The sequence below is a fragment of the Platalea leucorodia genome, assembly GCF_965183815.1.
Source record: "Platalea leucorodia genome assembly, chromosome: 12".
Classification (NCBI taxonomy): domain Eukaryota; kingdom Metazoa; phylum Chordata; class Aves; order Pelecaniformes; family Threskiornithidae; genus Platalea; species Platalea leucorodia.
The window spans coordinates 4,102,960-4,120,849 of record NC_138834.1 but is presented as its reverse complement, the minus strand read 5'-3'; the positions used below and the strand labels follow the sequence as shown (position 1 = coordinate 4,120,849).

At 41.2% G+C, this 17,890-nt stretch overlaps 1 protein-coding gene across 1 annotated transcript; it reads left to right on the top strand.

Annotated features, from left to right (window-relative positions):
• The first annotated feature begins 3,200 nt into the window (after positions 1-3,200).
• On the top strand, positions 3,201-9,745 carry RAN (RAN, member RAS oncogene family). Its single transcript, XM_082325428.1, has 7 exons — positions 3,201-3,297; positions 4,215-4,257; positions 5,243-5,327; positions 5,421-5,546; positions 6,586-6,773; positions 7,344-7,514; positions 7,623-9,745. The coding sequence occupies exons 2-7, from the start codon at positions 4,222-4,224 to the stop codon at positions 7,665-7,667; spliced, it is 651 nt and encodes a 216-aa protein (XP_082181554.1). The 5' UTR covers positions 3,201-3,297; positions 4,215-4,221; the 3' UTR covers positions 7,668-9,745.
• Positions 9,746-17,890: the final 8,145 nt, after the last annotated feature.

The following is a 17,890-nucleotide window of genomic DNA, read 5'->3' as shown; positions in this document are numbered from 1 at the left end:
GTCCTCTTTGCTGGCGCTTCTGCTCATGGCGGGCCACAGGCACAATCCCTTGCTGTTCCCTGATATTAAGCTATGGCTTGCAGCCTGCTGTTCACCCACAGAACAGCCAAGAGTGATCCATATCATGACTGGAAATGAAAAGAAAGCTGCACGCTCCCATTCCGTGGAGCAGAAGATGACCCGTCGACTTACTTGAACTCTTCACCTAAAACGTGTTGACACACATTGCCTGTTAGCGATGTTTAGGGCCCTAGTAAAACATCAAAACTTTGCCAATATCTTAAATCTGTACAATAACAGGTATGTCTTCAAGGCCTGGGAGTTTCTAGGAAATAGAGCATGCCCATACTGTGGAAGGCAGAAAATCCTCAGTGGTGCTGTGTTCTTAGGTGCTTGCTAAAAAGTACTGCTTTGGACTACAGTCAATTACCTGTGATTATTAGTATCTCAGTTCCATCATATACAGACTTTTATCTTCTAGACTACATGTTCAGCAACTGTGAATTCTGAAAATGTTACTTTGGGATACTGAGCATAATAATCCAATGCATAATTTTCCTCATGTATTTAAAGAATTTTATTCCAGTGCTGGATCAGGAATTTAAAGATCCTGAGTTAGCAATGTAAGACCCTTTAATGACAGTAAGTTGCCGAATTTTTGTTTTCTGAAAAAATTTAGATCTATATCTGCCCTTCCTCATTGACCTAATAAATGCTTATCTTCCAAGAGTGTAGCCTCTTACCGAAACCTAGAGTCAGACATGTTTTACTTGGTGAGAAAATGAATGACGTTTGTCTTTTGAATACATATTTTGATTGAATTTTGCTACTGTATGATCCATTTTACCTATCCATGCTGAAAGCGACTAATTTCCTCCTCAAACCTTTCAGTGTAATTTCCTGTGTCGCCGCGAACACCAGTGTGCAGACCTCCATTCCGGCCCGAGCTCGTGTTCCAGGGACATTTCCGCAATCACTGCTGTGACTGGGAAGTACAATTATGTTCCTTTTCATTGCTTGCCTGCATATATTGTTGCCTTCTTTTACAGTTTACAAAATTATTTTCCATCCTACTAATACAGCAGTTATGTTCAAATATGCTGTTTAGCTCTGTGACCCTGTTTATCCCCAGTATTACCTTTTGTACCATTCCTCATTTGCATCTTCAGACACTTACTCAGAAGGGGCTGCCTTTTACTTCGTGCGTTTATCTGTGTTAGTGAGCTGCTAAGTTTGTTCACAGTTGACCTGAGTCAAGATATAGGAACTGTAAAGATCTTTTTAAAAGTAATTATTCTGCTGATTACCTAGTGATATCATATGGACTCTAATCTTTTACATACTGATCTAACACTGCTGGTGAGTGCTTGGAAATGTTTTGTTGCCTTTGCTGAATGGGCTTATCTGGAGCAAATGGTTTGTGGATCCTCTGAACTGAACACTTACTTATACATGATGATAAAACAGATGATAAAAACTAGACTCCACATAGTAATTTATCTTCGTAACAATGAAATAAATATTTGCCAGGAGCTCAAATGCTGTGATAGGGGACTTTCTAATTAGAAATCTATTTTAGTTATTCCAAATTAAAGTATCAGTATTACCATTTTGTTTGCAGGTAAAAAAGTAGATTACTAAGAAATTTGTAACGATATTGAGAAGTTTCTGAAGTACACAGTGTTCTATACACAGTTACAGATTGCTTTTTTTTTCCCCTGGAAGTGTTTATATTCTTTAAAACTGCCAAACTCCACTAATGTGGCTTTATGGGCTCCTATTTATAAACGCATGCCTATTTGTCAAGAAAAGAGGTGGAATTCACAAGGGTTTTATAAAGATAGGATTGTGCTGAGAAAAATTTAAGATGAGTTATGTATTCTGAGAAATATCCTTCCTGACACCTAGAGGCAATCAGTGAAAATGCTAAAAAAACCACAAACCCAACTCATCCAAGAAAGGGAAAGAAAGTTCAACAAGCCAGTGATTTTTTTCTAAGGAAGAAAATCTTATGCAACATTTGAATTAGCATTACATTATCAAATAAGCAAAAATTACAGCAGAGTACAGCCGCTCTTGTAAAACTTTCTGTATGTGTTGCCTCTATGTCTGCAGAAAATGAACAAGAAAAAAGCTGTTTGTGTATATCACCTGCCATGAAATATTTTCTATGTTAATTCAATCCAGAGATACTTAAAAAAATAACTTATTTGTTCTAGATTATGGGGTGCACCAACAAACTTTATGCAGACCACATAAAAGTTGTTTAAGAATACTGGAGTAAAAAAAATCAGAGACCTTAAAAATCAGTGTGAACCCATGAACTTGATGTTTGTATACCTATGCAAAACACTTACGTTCTTTGAAAGTCAGTTTTTGAACAACTGTGTTCCACTGGAGTTTGGACTTGAGAGCTTAGAGGGCTACTCTAAATCCAGGGCTTACAGAGCAACTTTTATTTTCATTAATGCACTCCAGCGAATGCAGGTCAGTTTGTGTGAAGAACTGAAAATAAGGGTCATAAGGTGCATGCAAGGAAAGTCCCTTTGACCACAGCCGTTTTTACCTGAAAGCTGTTCCATTAAATTCTCCTGCTGCTTTTAAAGACCACTTTATTAAACCGTGCTGGAGGCATTTAATAGGTTTTCTAAGTAACTACGTGCGATTTTTAAACTTTGTCTGCAGGAAGAGTGTCACCAGCTGACTAGTTGATCCCACACAAACGCTTTCTGATGGGGTTTTAATGATTAAACAGGGGGCTGCCCAGTTCGCTGAGCGGCTCGGCCCGGCAGGGCTCTGCCTCGACCCTCGCCAGCAAACCTGGGGCTCTGCAGCAGCAGGCGCTGCTTAGAACGGCGGGTCCAGCCGCCTCTCTAACCGCCGCGGGGTGCGCGGGGCCGCCGGCCCGGAGGGGCGGGTGCGCGCCCTCCTGCCCGCGCCACAAAGGAGCCGCTCCCACGCTCCCTTTAGTCGAACGCGCTAAATCTCGCCGGGCCGCTGCCGCCCGTGGAGGGGCAGGCCCGAGCCGGCCGCCCCGCTCGGGGCTCGGAGCCCGGGGCTCGGAGCCCGGGCCCCCGCCTCAGCCCGGGCCCCCTCAGCGCCGCCGCCGCGGCTGAGGACCGTCCGAGGCGGCGCGCGCCTGGCTGTCTCCCGCCCGCCCCGTACCACGTGACGGCCGGCCCCGCCCTCTCCCTGTGGCCGCGCGGCGTCGCTCTCCGGGTATTTGAACCGCGCTTCCGCCATCTTCCCAGCGCCCAGTCACGGAGGGGAGCGACGCGGAGAGAAGCCTCGGGAAAGGTAACGGGGTCGGGGCGTCCTCCTCTTCCTTCTGGGAGCGGGTGGGAGCAAGCGTGGCCGTGTTAGAAAGCGGGAGCGGTGGGGATGGCCGTCACCGTTAGCTACCGCCTAGGAGCGGGGGTAGGAGATGGGTTGGGTTGCAGCAAGGCGAGGTTGGGCCTGGGTGAGCGTTGTGGCTGTGATACCCGGGGCGTGTGGGGTCCCTTCGCCCCCCGGAATGCGGGCGGTAGCAGGGTAGGAGCGGGGCTCTGCTCCGTCCCAGGTAAAAGGGCGGGCGAAATCTCTGAGGAGAAATAGAGCGGGGCCTCCAACGGCCCGAGTCTGGGGGGAGGGGAGGTGGCGCGCGCGCTGCTCAGTCATGGTGGCTCATGGCGGGGAGAGCGCCTTAGGCCCGTCGGTGGGGGCTGGGGGGGGGGCCGGGGCCCGGCTGGGGGAGGGCTCCGCTCGGGAGCCCCGGAGGACTCGCCCCGGGCTCTCCCGATCAGAAGGCACATCCCCGCGCGGGCTGGGGTACTGGTTCTGGGCGGGCGGGGAGGGTTTTCCGCGGGCCGCCTTTCGCTGAGGTGCCCTTCGGCTCAGCCTCTCCTTTCTCGGGCCCGACGGCCGGAGGGGTGCGGCGGCAGCCTGCCGTTACGGGGCTTCAGGGGCGGGCGGGGAGGCGCCGCCGCCATTACCGCGCGCTCCCGCCGCATGCGGGGAGGCGGAGGCGCTTCCTGCCCCATCAATGGGCCCGGGACCACGCGCGGCCGGGGGGGGGGAGGCGGCGTGGGCCGAGCCGCGGCGGCGGCGCTGAGTGGCGCGCGGGGCACGCGCCTCCGGGGGCGGTTGGGGAACTGAAAAGGGCGCCCGGCCCCTTCCGGCCGGGCCTTGCATCGGCTCGGCTGCGGTGAGCTCACATGCTGCCATTTCCCCCGCAGACCCAGCATGGCCGCCCAAGGAGAGCCCCAAGTGCAGTTTAAGGTAAGGGAGTGGTTTGTTGGCTTTCCCTTTGTTGTGTGTGGTTTTTTTTTTTGTTTTGTTTTGTTTTTTTCCCTCCTTTCTTTCCTCTTCAGTAGAAAAGTAGCACGAGCGACTCTCGAGTGCCAGCGTGGATAGTAGGTTTGGTTTTGAAGTACTGGTCTTCCCTTAACGGTGCAGTTAGCTTATTGTAGTATTGCATATAACTTGTACGAAAAGATTCTATTGTACTGTGTCAATCTGATGCTATTTGTAGTTTAGTGTAAGAAATCTTAGTGATGGTTTGCCTTTAGAATGATTTTTAAATTTCAGAAGTGAACTTCACAGCAAGAAGCAAAAAGTGCTTAGAGTGCATTAGAGTAGTCTGTTTCCTGTTGTGTATTAATTGTTTAGGGGAAAACCCCTTAAAATATTTCAGAACAGAATTTTCTGGTGTTTTGTGGGGTTTTTTTTTTTTTTGTTGTTTTAACAGCCAGAAGTCCTTAAGACTGCTTCATGAAAGGTTGTTACTTGTGTTACTTACAATACTTGGCTAGAGTGTTCCACTTGTTAGTAATGCAGTTGGGGGGGGGGGAGGGGGGTTTGTTTGTTTGTTTGTTTGTTTTTTTATTTTTTTTTTAAGTGTAAGATTACAGTGGGTTTTACCAATTTGGGTGCTTAAATGAGTTCCTCTAAATATGGTCACATTCAGGTTGAAAACCCCAAATATTCTTAATTTGGTTACTTGTAGTTTAGTAGAACCATATTCACAGTGCATTGTGGTTTTCAGCTGTAGGAACTAGATAAGTCTGACTAGAGGTATAGCATGATAGGCTTAACGAATTGGGTCCCAATACAGTGAGTTGCTTCATGGGGAATTCAGTCTTTTGTTTACAGCATCTTGTAGGACGAAGGTCTTTGTAGTAATAATTAGTATTTACGCTAAAACGACCAGCAAATGTATCTAGAAGTGTATTGCTCTGACTTTTTTCCCTTTATCTATCAACAGCTTGTCCTGGTTGGTGATGGCGGCACTGGTAAAACAACATTTGTAAAACGTCATTTGACTGGTGAATTTGAAAAGAAGTATGTAGGTATGTCTGAAGAAACATTTGAGATTTACTATGTTACAATTAAAAGTGCAATTCATGACTTGCTAAGTGTGCTGCTTTTTCTTATTACTATAGCAACGCTGGGTGTTGAAGTTCATCCTCTGGTGTTCCATACTAACAGAGGCCCTATTAAATTTAACGTATGGGACACAGCTGGCCAAGAGAAATTTGGTGGCCTGCGAGACGGCTATTACATCCAAGGTAAGATGTGTGTATGCGTGGGAATATTCTGTACCTCTTGCAGTTCAGTCTTTCATTCTGTTCATGTTGGCCACTGTGAAAGCTGTTGGTGTGGCTTGCAGTGATGAGCTGGTTTCTGGGTTTTCAAACTCTTCATGTAAATATGATAATTTCCTTTGCTAGGCAACTTGCCCTGATGTAGGAATAATCTAAGATTGTATTTCAGTATGCTATTGCAGGCTTTGCTATTAATGAAGAGTAATGGTGCACCTTAAATGACAGGATATTGCTGATGAAATTCAGGGGTGAAGAGGTGAAAGTATGTGCTTCAGTTAGTACAGATCGCTTCAGTTAGTACAGATTTAAGATCTGTATTAACGTACTGTGCTGAGGCAAGGACTCAGAACACACAAAGTGTAAAACTTCAGATACGATGATGAAGTTGTACATCTCCATGCCAGAGTCTAGTTGTCTTTCTAAAGAAGTGTCCCTGAACTTCTGTGTGGCCAAGCTTTGTTCTGTGTGTACTTCAGTCACCCGCATATCTTTAGAGTTTTGCAAGGGATTATTAGAGTTTGACATTGTTGCTTTTCCTTTAGAGGTATCAGGATCGAGTCAAGTCCCCATGTTCTTTGAAAAACTATTCAGGACAAGGGCATCCTGAGATGTGGACTACAAGCTCTCAGCCTACCTGAAAGCCTCTGTAGGATGTCTGAGATCAGTTAAATAGGTGTTAACTAACTTCTGTCACTTGTGTAAATCATAGTTTTACTTTTGTAATCCTTGTATATCTTCAGACCATGCAACAGCGTGTTACTCAGTGGGACAGTTACACCGATAAAACTAGCTGCTGTTTAAGATTGGGCACTAAAGATGTGAGATGACATGGCCACGGGCTGCTTGGTAACAGAACATGGGCTCTCAGAACTGTGAAGCTGAGAGGGAAAAGTTAATGCAGACACTTAACCCTAGGGATTTCTGTGGGCACCTCTTCTCTCTCCCATCTTACAAGCAAGTGCTTCCTCTCCTGATGTAACTCTTGACTATTCTTTTCTTGCAGCTCAGTGTGCCATCATAATGTTTGATGTAACATCAAGAGTTACTTACAAGAATGTACCTAACTGGCACAGAGATCTGGTACGAGTATGTGAAAACATCCCTATAGTGTTGTGTGGCAACAAAGTGGATATTAAGGACAGAAAAGTCAAGGCAAAATCCATTGTCTTCCACAGGAAGAAGAATCTCCAGGTATGTTGGGATGAGGTTGTAGGAATCAAATTTGTTGAGTCTGACTGTGATTGGGTTCTATGTAGTAATTGAGTGTTGTGCCTCTGTCACTACAGGCTATAATATTTCAACTTTACATCCTCTTGACCACTTGAACCTAACTTCAGGGAAGGGGGAGGTGATGATGTTAGAGATGATCATCACTGGTCTTGAGCAGAAGCTATGATAAGCTCTTAAAGAGCTTGTGTGCATTTGGCTTTCACTGCTCAGAATCTCATCAGATGACACAGAAGTGAGACTAAAGTAGATCAAGTCACAGGAAAAAGATAGATGCGCTATTGCCTCGTGAAAGTTCCATCTTTGATCAGATTGGATACCTTACTTTTCAGTTATCAATTTCTGCCTGTTTGCCTGAAACTGTATGTTTCTAGACACTTAGATCATAACTGTTTCTGAGAGCATAAACAAGTCATGCGGTCAAAAAGAATACCAAGGTAAAAGTAGAGCTGATTATGTGCATGTTAATCGTGGTATGCCCTAAATATCAGTTAGAGGTGTCTTTAATAATGTATAATATGTACTTTTTTGCAGTATTATGACATTTCAGCTAAGAGTAACTACAACTTTGAGAAGCCTTTCCTCTGGCTTGCTAGAAAGCTAATTGGAGATCCTAACTTGGAGTTTGTTGCCATGCCTGCTCTTGCACCACCTGAAGTTGTTATGGACCCAGCACTGGCAGCACAGTATGAGCAAGACTTACAGGTAAGTGAGAAAGGGCTCAAAGGTCAGGTGGCCGCCTGGTAACTGGTGTTTGGACTGCGGGGGCAAATAACTGGAGAACAGTTCTTAAGTGTAACTTCTTTGTTCCAGATTGCTCAAACCACTGCACTGCCAGACGAAGATGATGACCTGTGAAGGGATGAAGCTGGAGCCCAGCGTCAGAAGTCTAGTTTTATAGGCAACTGTCCTGTGATGTCAGTGGTGCAGCGTGTTTGCCACTTTATTATCTAGCTGAGCAGAACATGTGCTTAATCTTTGGGATGCTGAAAGAGATGAATGGGCTTCGGAGTGAATGTGGCAGTTTAAAAAAACCAAACAAAACAAAACGAAAAAAAAAAACACAAAACAAAAAAACTTCATATTTTGGACCTGCATATTTAGCTGTTTTTTGGACTGCAATTACTTCCCCTTTTGAGTTTCAAATATAAGACTGCTGCAGTCACATCAGAGTGTTAAGTGGTAAATCTTGTTTCTGTCATTCCCATTCTTTTTTGTTTAGATAATAAAGTTGTATTTCAAGTATCTCTAAGCAAGTGAACTTTCATGCATCGTTAGGAAAACTCTTCAAAGTGTCTTCTGTTCTTCAGTTGAGGCCAATACTTGGTTGTTTACTGCATTTCTCATTCTCTGTTCTCCTTTTCCTCTTGCTTCTCATGTTATGTTCCTCTTGCTAAATCAGAGCTAATAGTTAACCTTCCCTTGATTTCTTGAAGCATATAATTAAAGCACCTGAGGAACGCTGAACTAACTGCCAGGTAAAGCTAAAGCAGTGAACACTTGACTGGTAAGTGTGACTGGATCGACATTCCCATGCAAATGGGAACGTTTGTGGTCTGCAGCGTGTCTTGAGAAAGAAGCGTGTAGTTCAGCTTCCATATGCTACCATTAGATACAGTCTCTCAACTCTCTAACTTTTAGTAAGTTCTCCAACATGCCTTCACAGAGCTCTGGGTTTTTGGTAGCCAGAAGCAAATGGCATCTAGGTCTGTTAGGTGACTTAAAAGCTGTATCTTCGCATGGAATGTCATTCAGTAGAGCTATAGCTGATTAAACAAACTCTCTCTAAGCATCTTAAAATTCACTAACTAGAAAACAGCTGTAGTTGAGCTAAAAAGCTCTTGGCTACAAAACAGCATATTAACTAAAGCCACATTTATATAAATATCTAGACTTTACTGTAACTGCACCAAGTTCTTAATTTGAAACTCTAGCTTATTACAGCACAAATGGTGGAAAACGTCAACTTTTAACACTATCTTGTAGAGATTAATCTTGGTCAATATTGGTACTGCTAGTAAACAAAACTAAGTTACCATTTTTCAGTAGTGTTTGAGTACATGAAGCCTTGAACTCTTCAGTTTTGTATTTTTGGTTTCTTAATAAAGTGGAGCATTTCATTTATTCCTTTTAACTTGCATGTTTGTGTACATAACTCCTACTTGAATATTTAACTATTCTGATACATGGTAGCAAAAAGTGTGGACTATCATTATTACTTACGCAATAGTGCTGTAAAGGAATCATGTTTAAGTTAGTGCAAGTTGGAGTTCTGTGGTTTATTTTTTTTCTTGCTAGCCAATGAGAAGCTGAGTTGTGATATTTAGAACCTGAAACTCATTAATGAAAATAAGGAATGTCTACACTTAATTTGTAAAAAGAGAAACTCCCACTTAACAATTCATTGAATCTTCTTGCTGCGTCATCTTGCTTTAACTTCGTATTGTAGGTTCTTGCCTGTAGTGTTTACTAATTTACCTGTGTGTATCTTGGTTAGTGCTGCTAGCTTGACTTCTGCTGCTGCTTTACTAGGTGTGGTAGCTTTTTTGTCTTCAAGCTGTCTCACTTCTGAAAATGCAATGCTTAAAAAAAACCCACAAATTGATTTAGCAAGCTTCAGTAGTTCTGCAGTATTGAGATGCCTTAAGAAGAGAAAACAGCAGCACTGAAGTTCAATTTTTATTGTTTCATGGTTGTGGTGTGTGTATGGTGTCATCTCTACAACTTGCCTGCTGCACACAGGTACTAGGCTTAGTATGAATTCCTACGAAACAGCTGAAAATACATATGAAAAGTGAGAGTGCTGTTTAAAGACTAGTATAACTAAGATGAGCTTTGCTTTGTAATCTTCAGTGTTGCTTCCAAGTCCACAAAAACTCATCTCTGAAGTAGGCAGTAATACTAGCCCTGCTGTAATCTCTTGAACTTGAAATGTTTTGAGAGCAGAATTAAGTCCACTTGTTGCAGCATTATACTTGGTTTGTCACATCTGGTCCCTGTTAATTGTTGATTATAAACAATGCAGGTAGCCTTAATATGCATGTGCAGATTCCTCAGTTCCTTAACTATAACTAAGAAGTTTTTTTCACTAGTTGGGTTTAGGCAAAATAAAATTTTATCTATTTAGACAAGTAATGAGGAAAATAAAACTTGCATTTAAGAACCTCTCTACTAAATAGTCACATTGCTGTATTAGAGCTCTACTGTTATCAGGACTGAATTCATGAGACAAATCCTTTATTGCAATACCTGCTTTATTCTACCTGCTTGACTGCTGTGTGGTTAGATCAGATTAATTGTAGGAGTTCTTGTGTTCCCCACACAACGTTTGGTGAGTTTTCCCACACGAAGATCTCTGGTTTCAGGTTGGTTTTTAGTGACTTGTCGTTACAGACCATGCTCAGCTTTGACTTTGAAAAGGAGGATGAGGTGCTCGCCCATTTACTGTTCGCTTAGCTGTGAGGTTTTTCTAGTGTCCAAACCCAGAGGGTTGTATTAGAAGAGTAGTTGAAGAACTAGTGCAGGTGCAAAATAGGTAAGGCAAAAGCATTAGTTCAAGAAACTGGCAGAGGAAATGTTTTGCTACTTCTCACTGAACCTTTAAATGAAGGAGTGTTAAAGGCCTCCTTAGGGAAGCTAGGGTTGCCTTTGGATCTCTCGGGATTTCACAAAGAACCCTTTTTAGAAACATTGGAGAACAGTTCTCTGCAACAACTGGAAATCTCTGTGCCAAGAAGGTTGAGGTCTGCCCCTCTTACGCTTGCAAGCATGAGTACAGCAAAGTTTATCTTTGTCTTTTTCCTTTAGAAATGGTTCTGTTGTGCTGCTAATACAGTCTTAGTCTAAACTAATGGAGAAAATGGTGCTGAGGCAATTGTTCTTCTGCCTTCACCCTCCTAGAACAGAAATACCTGGCTTGATTGAAGCCAGTTGTTTCCCTGGCCTGGATTGGCAGTACTGGTGCTTTCTCTCACCTGAGTTTTGGCAACAGTTGGCTGGGCCCTCTTAAACCAGGGTTGATAGCAATGTCTTAAAATAACTGAAAACCTAAATCTGCTGCTGCTTCAATCAGTTTGTTTCACGTGGGTGCATTAATTTAAGCTGGTTTTGTGTGTCTAGGTGTTGGTTTTTGTGCTGAGCAGAAAAGTGTCTTTAAGAAGAATCTTTCTCCTAGCACAAGCTGCTATATGAACATCCCGTGATAGGAGTTCTTCCTTGCATGTGTGCTTCTGATCATCTCTGCAAGTGGCCCAAATCGGGAACCACTTTAAGCTGGGGACTGGCATTGGGAGAATATGAATGACTGTGCTCTCCTAGGCCAGTAGCTTTTTCAGACATCGCCCAGGTCGTAACACTCTGGAAACAGCTGTAGTGGTTCTTGGTCTTCCTTGCCCTCTGCTCGTTTGTAACTATCCTTGTGGTGCAAGCTATTGCCTTTCCAGCAAAGAGGGCAAAAAAAGACTGATTCCTCTTTCTGATCTAGAGCTCACTTGGCTGCCTGACAAATAATGTAAAGTTAAACTTGGAAGAATTTTATGCTTGAAAAGAAGGCTTAATATGATAATCTGTTTAATGGACTTAGTGGGACTTACTGATGAGCCAAACTATAGACTCTTTATATAGCTAGTTACTGAATAATTGCAGGAAACACAAGGCATGTTATTTATACCAAGGCTCTAGCACTGAGTCTAAATTTTCATAGGTTACAGATTTGAGTGTACAAGGCAAATTCTTTTAATTGGGCTGCGTGGGTAATTCTCTTCTAGTTCACAAAGTGAACAGATTGTTCAATGAGTGAATGACACTTCCCCAAAATTCTACTGTTGTACAGGCTGCATCACTGAAATGGGCCCATGTTCATCTTCGGGTGCTAGTTCAGTGTAGGAATAGGTTATTTGATTTTTATTTTATTTTACGTAGTCATAGTTGATATCTGTCTTGCTGTCATCCTGGAGTTCTGCAATTAAAAGAACCAGATTCCCATATTTCTACTGCTTGTTTGAGGGGAAAAAGATGAGAATATGAGGACAAATTTCCCCAAATAAGGTTATAAACAGAATTTCATATTTTATATAACATTAACAAAAGTTTTGATGTTTGATCCACTATCTCTGAAGCCATAGTTTTAATATGTTTAGTGTAAGTGTTCAAAATTTAATTTCATCAATATAGTTCCAGGTTTCTAGGAGGCAATGAGTTGGGTTTACTCTCAGATGTTTATTTCCATGTTGACACTTCATTAATAAGTACTGAAAAGGGCAGCTAAAACAAACTCTGGAAGTGTAAAGTAGACAGTCATAAACGGGAAACTCATGAAGCTGTTGTGATCAATACCATCTGAGAAGAAAACTTTAACCAGTGTCCTTCCTGTTAGGATTGCCGAAGTGGCAAAATCACTGATTATACTCTGAAGCATCAGGATCTTTCTTGCTATAGCTATTTAAGTCTTCCGTACAAAGTATTAAGCTAAAGATAGCAAATGGAGTGGCTAATATAAGTGATTCTTGTTTTGCTTTGAATTTCTTTTTCAGGTAAGAGCTAGCTTGCATGAGCCAGTACCGCAGTCGATTTCCCAGCTGTAACACTAATTCCTGTTGCTGCTACTTCGTAAGCTTTTCATTACACAAAGCCAGTGGTAACTTGCTGATGACTTTTTTGCATCTTGGTGACTTGAAAATAGTGATGGAGGGAAGAAATGTTTATTGTCCTTACACTGAGAATATAAAGTTAACTTTTCTGTCAGGCTTTTTTGATGGAGTACATCATTAAAAAAAAAAAAAAAAATCTGTTAAAATTTCCGTATCTCAGGTTGAGTTTGCGGGGCAAGTATTTAGGGAAAGAGCTCAAGCCAAAGAGATTTGCTCCATTTGTAAATGAAAAGGTGAGTCATAATGAACAAGAAATCTCTGCCTGCGTTTTTTGGTATTTTTTGTTGCCTTTTGATTCTGGATCTAGTATTTTTATCTCCTATTTGGGTCTGGATGTTTTGTTTTAGTTGAATACCTAAAGTGATGTCTAGTTATAAAACATTTCAAACTATAGCAGATGAGTACAGTAATTCTTCAAAGATGATTTATAAAAGAGCTGTTTGAGACATCAGTCAGAAGTGCTGAAGTCGTTGCTAGGTATGTGAGGCTTAAACCAGATGAAAGAGCGTAGCTCCTAGCTCACTAGCTGAACGAGTCTGATATAGCTTAAAAAAAAAAAAATCTTTGTTATGGAGATAGAGTGGTTACTGCATAATTCTTTTCTCTCGCTAGCAAGTAGACTGCGTAGCATCTGAGAAGATAGGGTAATACCAGGCTTGAATGAAACTCTTCCCCGATGGGAGATAAAAGAATGAGGATTTCTTTTACCAGTTACCAGTCTCGGCCACACGGTGGGGCGCGCTGCCTGTGTAGCTGCTTTGCTCAGCCAGATGGTGTTAAATTGAAACACCCCTGTTGGGGTTGCACAAGTGTCGAGAATTCAAGAAGGAAGCAATGGGGATGCTTTTAGGTTTATTAACAGTAGCAAATGGCTACACTGCGTGTGCAGTGGCAGATGCTAGTTGATAAAAAATTTAAAACGGAGTAGGTAAAGAGTTATTTTTTGGTACAGTATTTCTATTTGTTGCAAAATAAGATAAATATAATTGGACTGTTAATAGGACTATTTTTTTTAAGTTAAGTCCACTAAGGGTGTGAAATAGACCAAGACGGTGGATTACAGCAGGGTTTTTGTCATCCTAATGCTGTTAGCATAGCAAAGCTTAGGCACTGCCATCAGGTGCTTTCTCATTTTTTCCTACTTTTCAGCAAATTTAGGTTAAAAATTTTAAAAATTGGAGTTTGCTATATGGAACCAGTCAACATCTTCATAATTGACATTTAATTAAAGTATAACTTTACCTGGAAAAAAAGAAAATCTGTGCATTAAGTGCTGATCACATAACCTTGATGCAAAACAAAAATCTGGTGAGGAATGTGCAGTAGTCAAATTTAGCACAGTACTGTGTCATGTAATTAATGGTTTGAGTTGGTAGTCAAGTTACAGTATGAGTAGCAAAATGAACAGAAAGCTTGGAGGATCGGTGTCCTGGGTATTATAGTTCCTGTTTTGCTGTAAAGGGTTTGTAAGTAAGGGAGAAAAATGTTCCTCCACTCAGACCTTCAGATTTGAAATGAGGATGGCTGGAAGAACTGTTCTATGACCGTTTTCTCTAGTTATGCTGGAGAAGGCAATCTTTAAATAGTTCCTCAAATGCACTCTGCCTATTTTGTAGGTGATAAACAGCATCCGTGCTGTCCAGCTGCGGTCCCTGGTTCAGAGTGTGGAATAAGCAGTTGACTGACTCTACACAGGCAGATTCCTAGATGACATAGTGCTCATGGAACTAATGGCAGGTATTGCACAGGAGAAGCCTGGGCAGCGTGGCACAAAACCAACGTGGCATCTTCGGAAGCATAACCTAGACTGTTGATAAGATAAAGCAACAAACAAAATGTTGCGTTAGGCAGTGAGATGACACCTCTGTTGTAAAGGGCTGAACCCGTGAGAAGGAATATGGGGGAACTCAAAAGCACGAAAAAGAAAGGATGCACACGAGTTGGGCCACCAGAAAAGGTATGGAGAATAGATGAAGACAGACATAAATTATGACTACAGAACAAAATGCTCATATGCTAGTAATGTGATAATGATTAATGTGACATTCCAAAGTGTAACTAGTGGCAGTTATACTTAATAGAAGTCGGTTGTTAGATATCAAACTAAATAGAAGAAAGCAGTAGGGGCAAAGAAAGATGCAGATTGGAGAGGGAGGGGGAATGCTGAAACTCTCCTGGCAACTGAGAACTTCGCTAGACGGTTCTCCACCACAGAGAAGTCAAAATAAGACCAGGTTGGTACCCAACAAATTGCAAGAACTCCCTGTACCTATACCTGAGAGAGGCTGGTCATGCACCCGTGCTTTGCTGGAAAGCACTTTGGGCAGTGCTGACAGGATATCATAGCAAAAAGCTAAAAAGAGAAGAAATGGACCTAACAGAAAATAATTGAGTTTGTTCCATCACTAATCTTTGTGCACAGGTCAGTTGAGTTCGCTAGAACTTCTGTAATTTAAATGGAAGCTGCCTGAGAAAAATCTGCCTTAACACCCTGCAACTTGAAGATTACTTGTCAGGTAGAGTGTTTTGCCATTTTCTTGTGGGTGAATAACTTGGATTTTTCCAGGTCAGGTGTTACTTGAGTGAACAGCAGGGACCTTTAGTAACATGTAAAGCATAAATATGATTTAGGCATGCAACATATTCTGTGTTGCAGTTTGAAAGACACATAGCCTGGGGCAAGCATTTTTCTATTACCTGTTTTACTACTCCTTTCAGTTATTTCAGTTGACTACTTTTGCAAGTGCTGTTCAAGTGCTTTGGTTATAGGCTTTTAAATAGGTAGGTGCTGTCTTTTTGACACGTGTGTATACAGTGCCTTGTACAACTAAGACGCTGTCCTGACCTGGAAGCTTCAGTACAACACATGTGAAACCACACTTATTTTTCATGTAAGTATTGCACATCAGCCTTGCAGAATAAATGCAAATGAAAACATACAGGTATAAAACCTTCTCTTCTGCCTTTGTAAAACTGATAGAAGAAAATAATGCTATCTGCTTGGGTTCATTATGCTTTCAAAATTTATTTGTATTTCAGTTGCTGTTGACCTCTGTTGAATGGATACTTGCTACTAGTGGTTTAACACCAGCAGAGGACTCATGCTTTTATTCCCTCTGAGTAATGGATAAATCCTTCTAAATGCATGGCATATATCACTGGCTATTTAAAATCTGACACGTTATGTTTTGTAATGCCAATATGGTAGATATTCCTTGATGATTGTCTCCTGCTCTTTACTCCAGCTGACTTTACATATGCTAAAAAAGGCTTAGAGCCTGAGAGAAAAAGGGAGAGACTTAATCTCTTGAAAAATCAGTATTTCTAACTAATTAAAAAGGGGCTGAAGAAGGTCACATCAGTTGTCTTGAGCTGCAAGTGACGTCTGAAAATGACAGTTATTTAAGGAGCCTATGAAAATCACTGTGAGATTGACAAATCCTATAGAAAAAGAAAAAGGGGTATTTTTTGATCTCCGTATCATCCATTTTCATACTCAAAATCACATTTTGGATGGTTGATTTTATTTTAGTTTGCTTTTCTGCAGTATGCGTTAAGAACAGTGGCAGATACAAATGGGATTTTTTCTTTTGCTTATTGTTTTGAAAATATGGGATTTTTTTAGCCAGTTCCATGATTCCAGGGTGTGTCTTGTGATTTTTAGGATCTTTGGTATGGCTGTTGCAGCCAACAGATGTAAGTGATTTCTCTAGTCAGATTATTAAACATTACAGCAGAGTGAGGAACAAACCAATAAGAGTCACAGTGGTCAGGACAGTACATGGCAGAGAATTTATATGCTAGGGTTTAGCTAATGTATTTACCCTCTTCTATCAACGGAGAGCTAAAACTCCAAGCCTCAGTACCTGAAATTGTGGGGCTTAGTCTGGATCTCAATTCCAGAATTCAGTTTTTGTGCTTTTAAATTAATTAATGGGTTGCATTTCAGATTTAATGACAATTCAGATCTTAATAAAAGCACAGATTTGGAAGCTACTGCCAACATTTTAGCCAGATCTCTGATTTCTGTCCCCACCCTCATTGCTTTTGCCACTTTAGATCTAAAGTAAGAAGCTACAAAAGGCAGGAACTGTGTTATTCCCCATAGAAAGAAAAGTCTTTGGTATGTGCATCTATAATAGGCTCAGATGTTCTTACTGAGAAGTAATTTGCAGATTGGCTTCTGGGGGTATTCTCCATTTGTGCTAGTAAACTTGTTTCACAAAGCAGTTGAATGAAACTTTCATGGAGTTGCTTTTACCCAGAAGAGAAAGAGACAATTAAGTAAGACTGAAAGAGGAAAAATAGGCACAAATTCCAAAGGCAAAAATTTATCATGGTGAAATACTTCTGTAATCAAGAAAATCTGACTACCTGAATGATACCAAAAAATATGCAGTTACAGGCAGTGGCTTTTTGGCAAATAAGATTTGGCTTAATCACATTAAAAACGTGTATAATGTTTTCTTTATACAATTATCCAATTTTATGTAAGCTTGACATTAAGGCTCAGATAATCAAAGATATGATTAAATTAAATCTTTGGGATTTGCACAAAAGCCTAAACTATTTTGCAAAAATCAAAGGTTTTCTTCAGTGTATGGAGTAAGATGTTCAAGGCACTACCACAATACAAAAAAAGTCTAACGAACAGGATGATACAGTAAATAGACAATAAAAAGCGTAATCCAATAACTATTAATTAGTAAGTGGGACCTCATCCAAAGAAAAGTTAAATCTGTATTTTATTGTATGATGTTATTCACCTGCTTACTTGGTCTTTGAATCATCAGGCTCTTAATGTTTTCAGAAAGAATAAATAAATTAAATCAGCTTAACATTACATATATAGCATGATAAAAGTATTTTCATCTGATTAGCCCTAAATTTTGTTGCCAAAAAGCTGTATTTTGTTTTCTGGCATCAACCAGCAACTTCTCATTTTCTTAATTGGAAAAATATTTTTCCATGATAGTGTTTGTTTGCTTTTTCTTCAATCTCAACTGTTCAGTTTGTCCTTTTCAGTATAATCAACTCAAAGAAGATCTCGTGCAATATTTTCATGAGTGTGGTCTACCTTCTGACTAATTTTACCAAAATATCTTTTACTATTTGATGTGTCCTAGGGACCAGAGTCATGCAATGGCCACTGCCACCCTTCGATTGTCTTTTGTTAGATAGCATCGTGCAAATAAGAACTGTAATGCCTGAAATTCTTGTACCTATGAAGCTTTTTTCATAGCTTTTGTGGTTCTTTGCTGATCTGAGAAGCATTTGAGTCGCTCATCAGCAGTTATCTTTGTGCAGGTGGATTCCTACCGGAGTCCGGGGCCCAGTTAGGATCTCATGAAGTAGCTTGTTAATCACATCTGATCACTGCTCATTCAGCATTAGGTTTGTGCTATTGAAGGTCAGAACTCTGAGAAGCTGCAC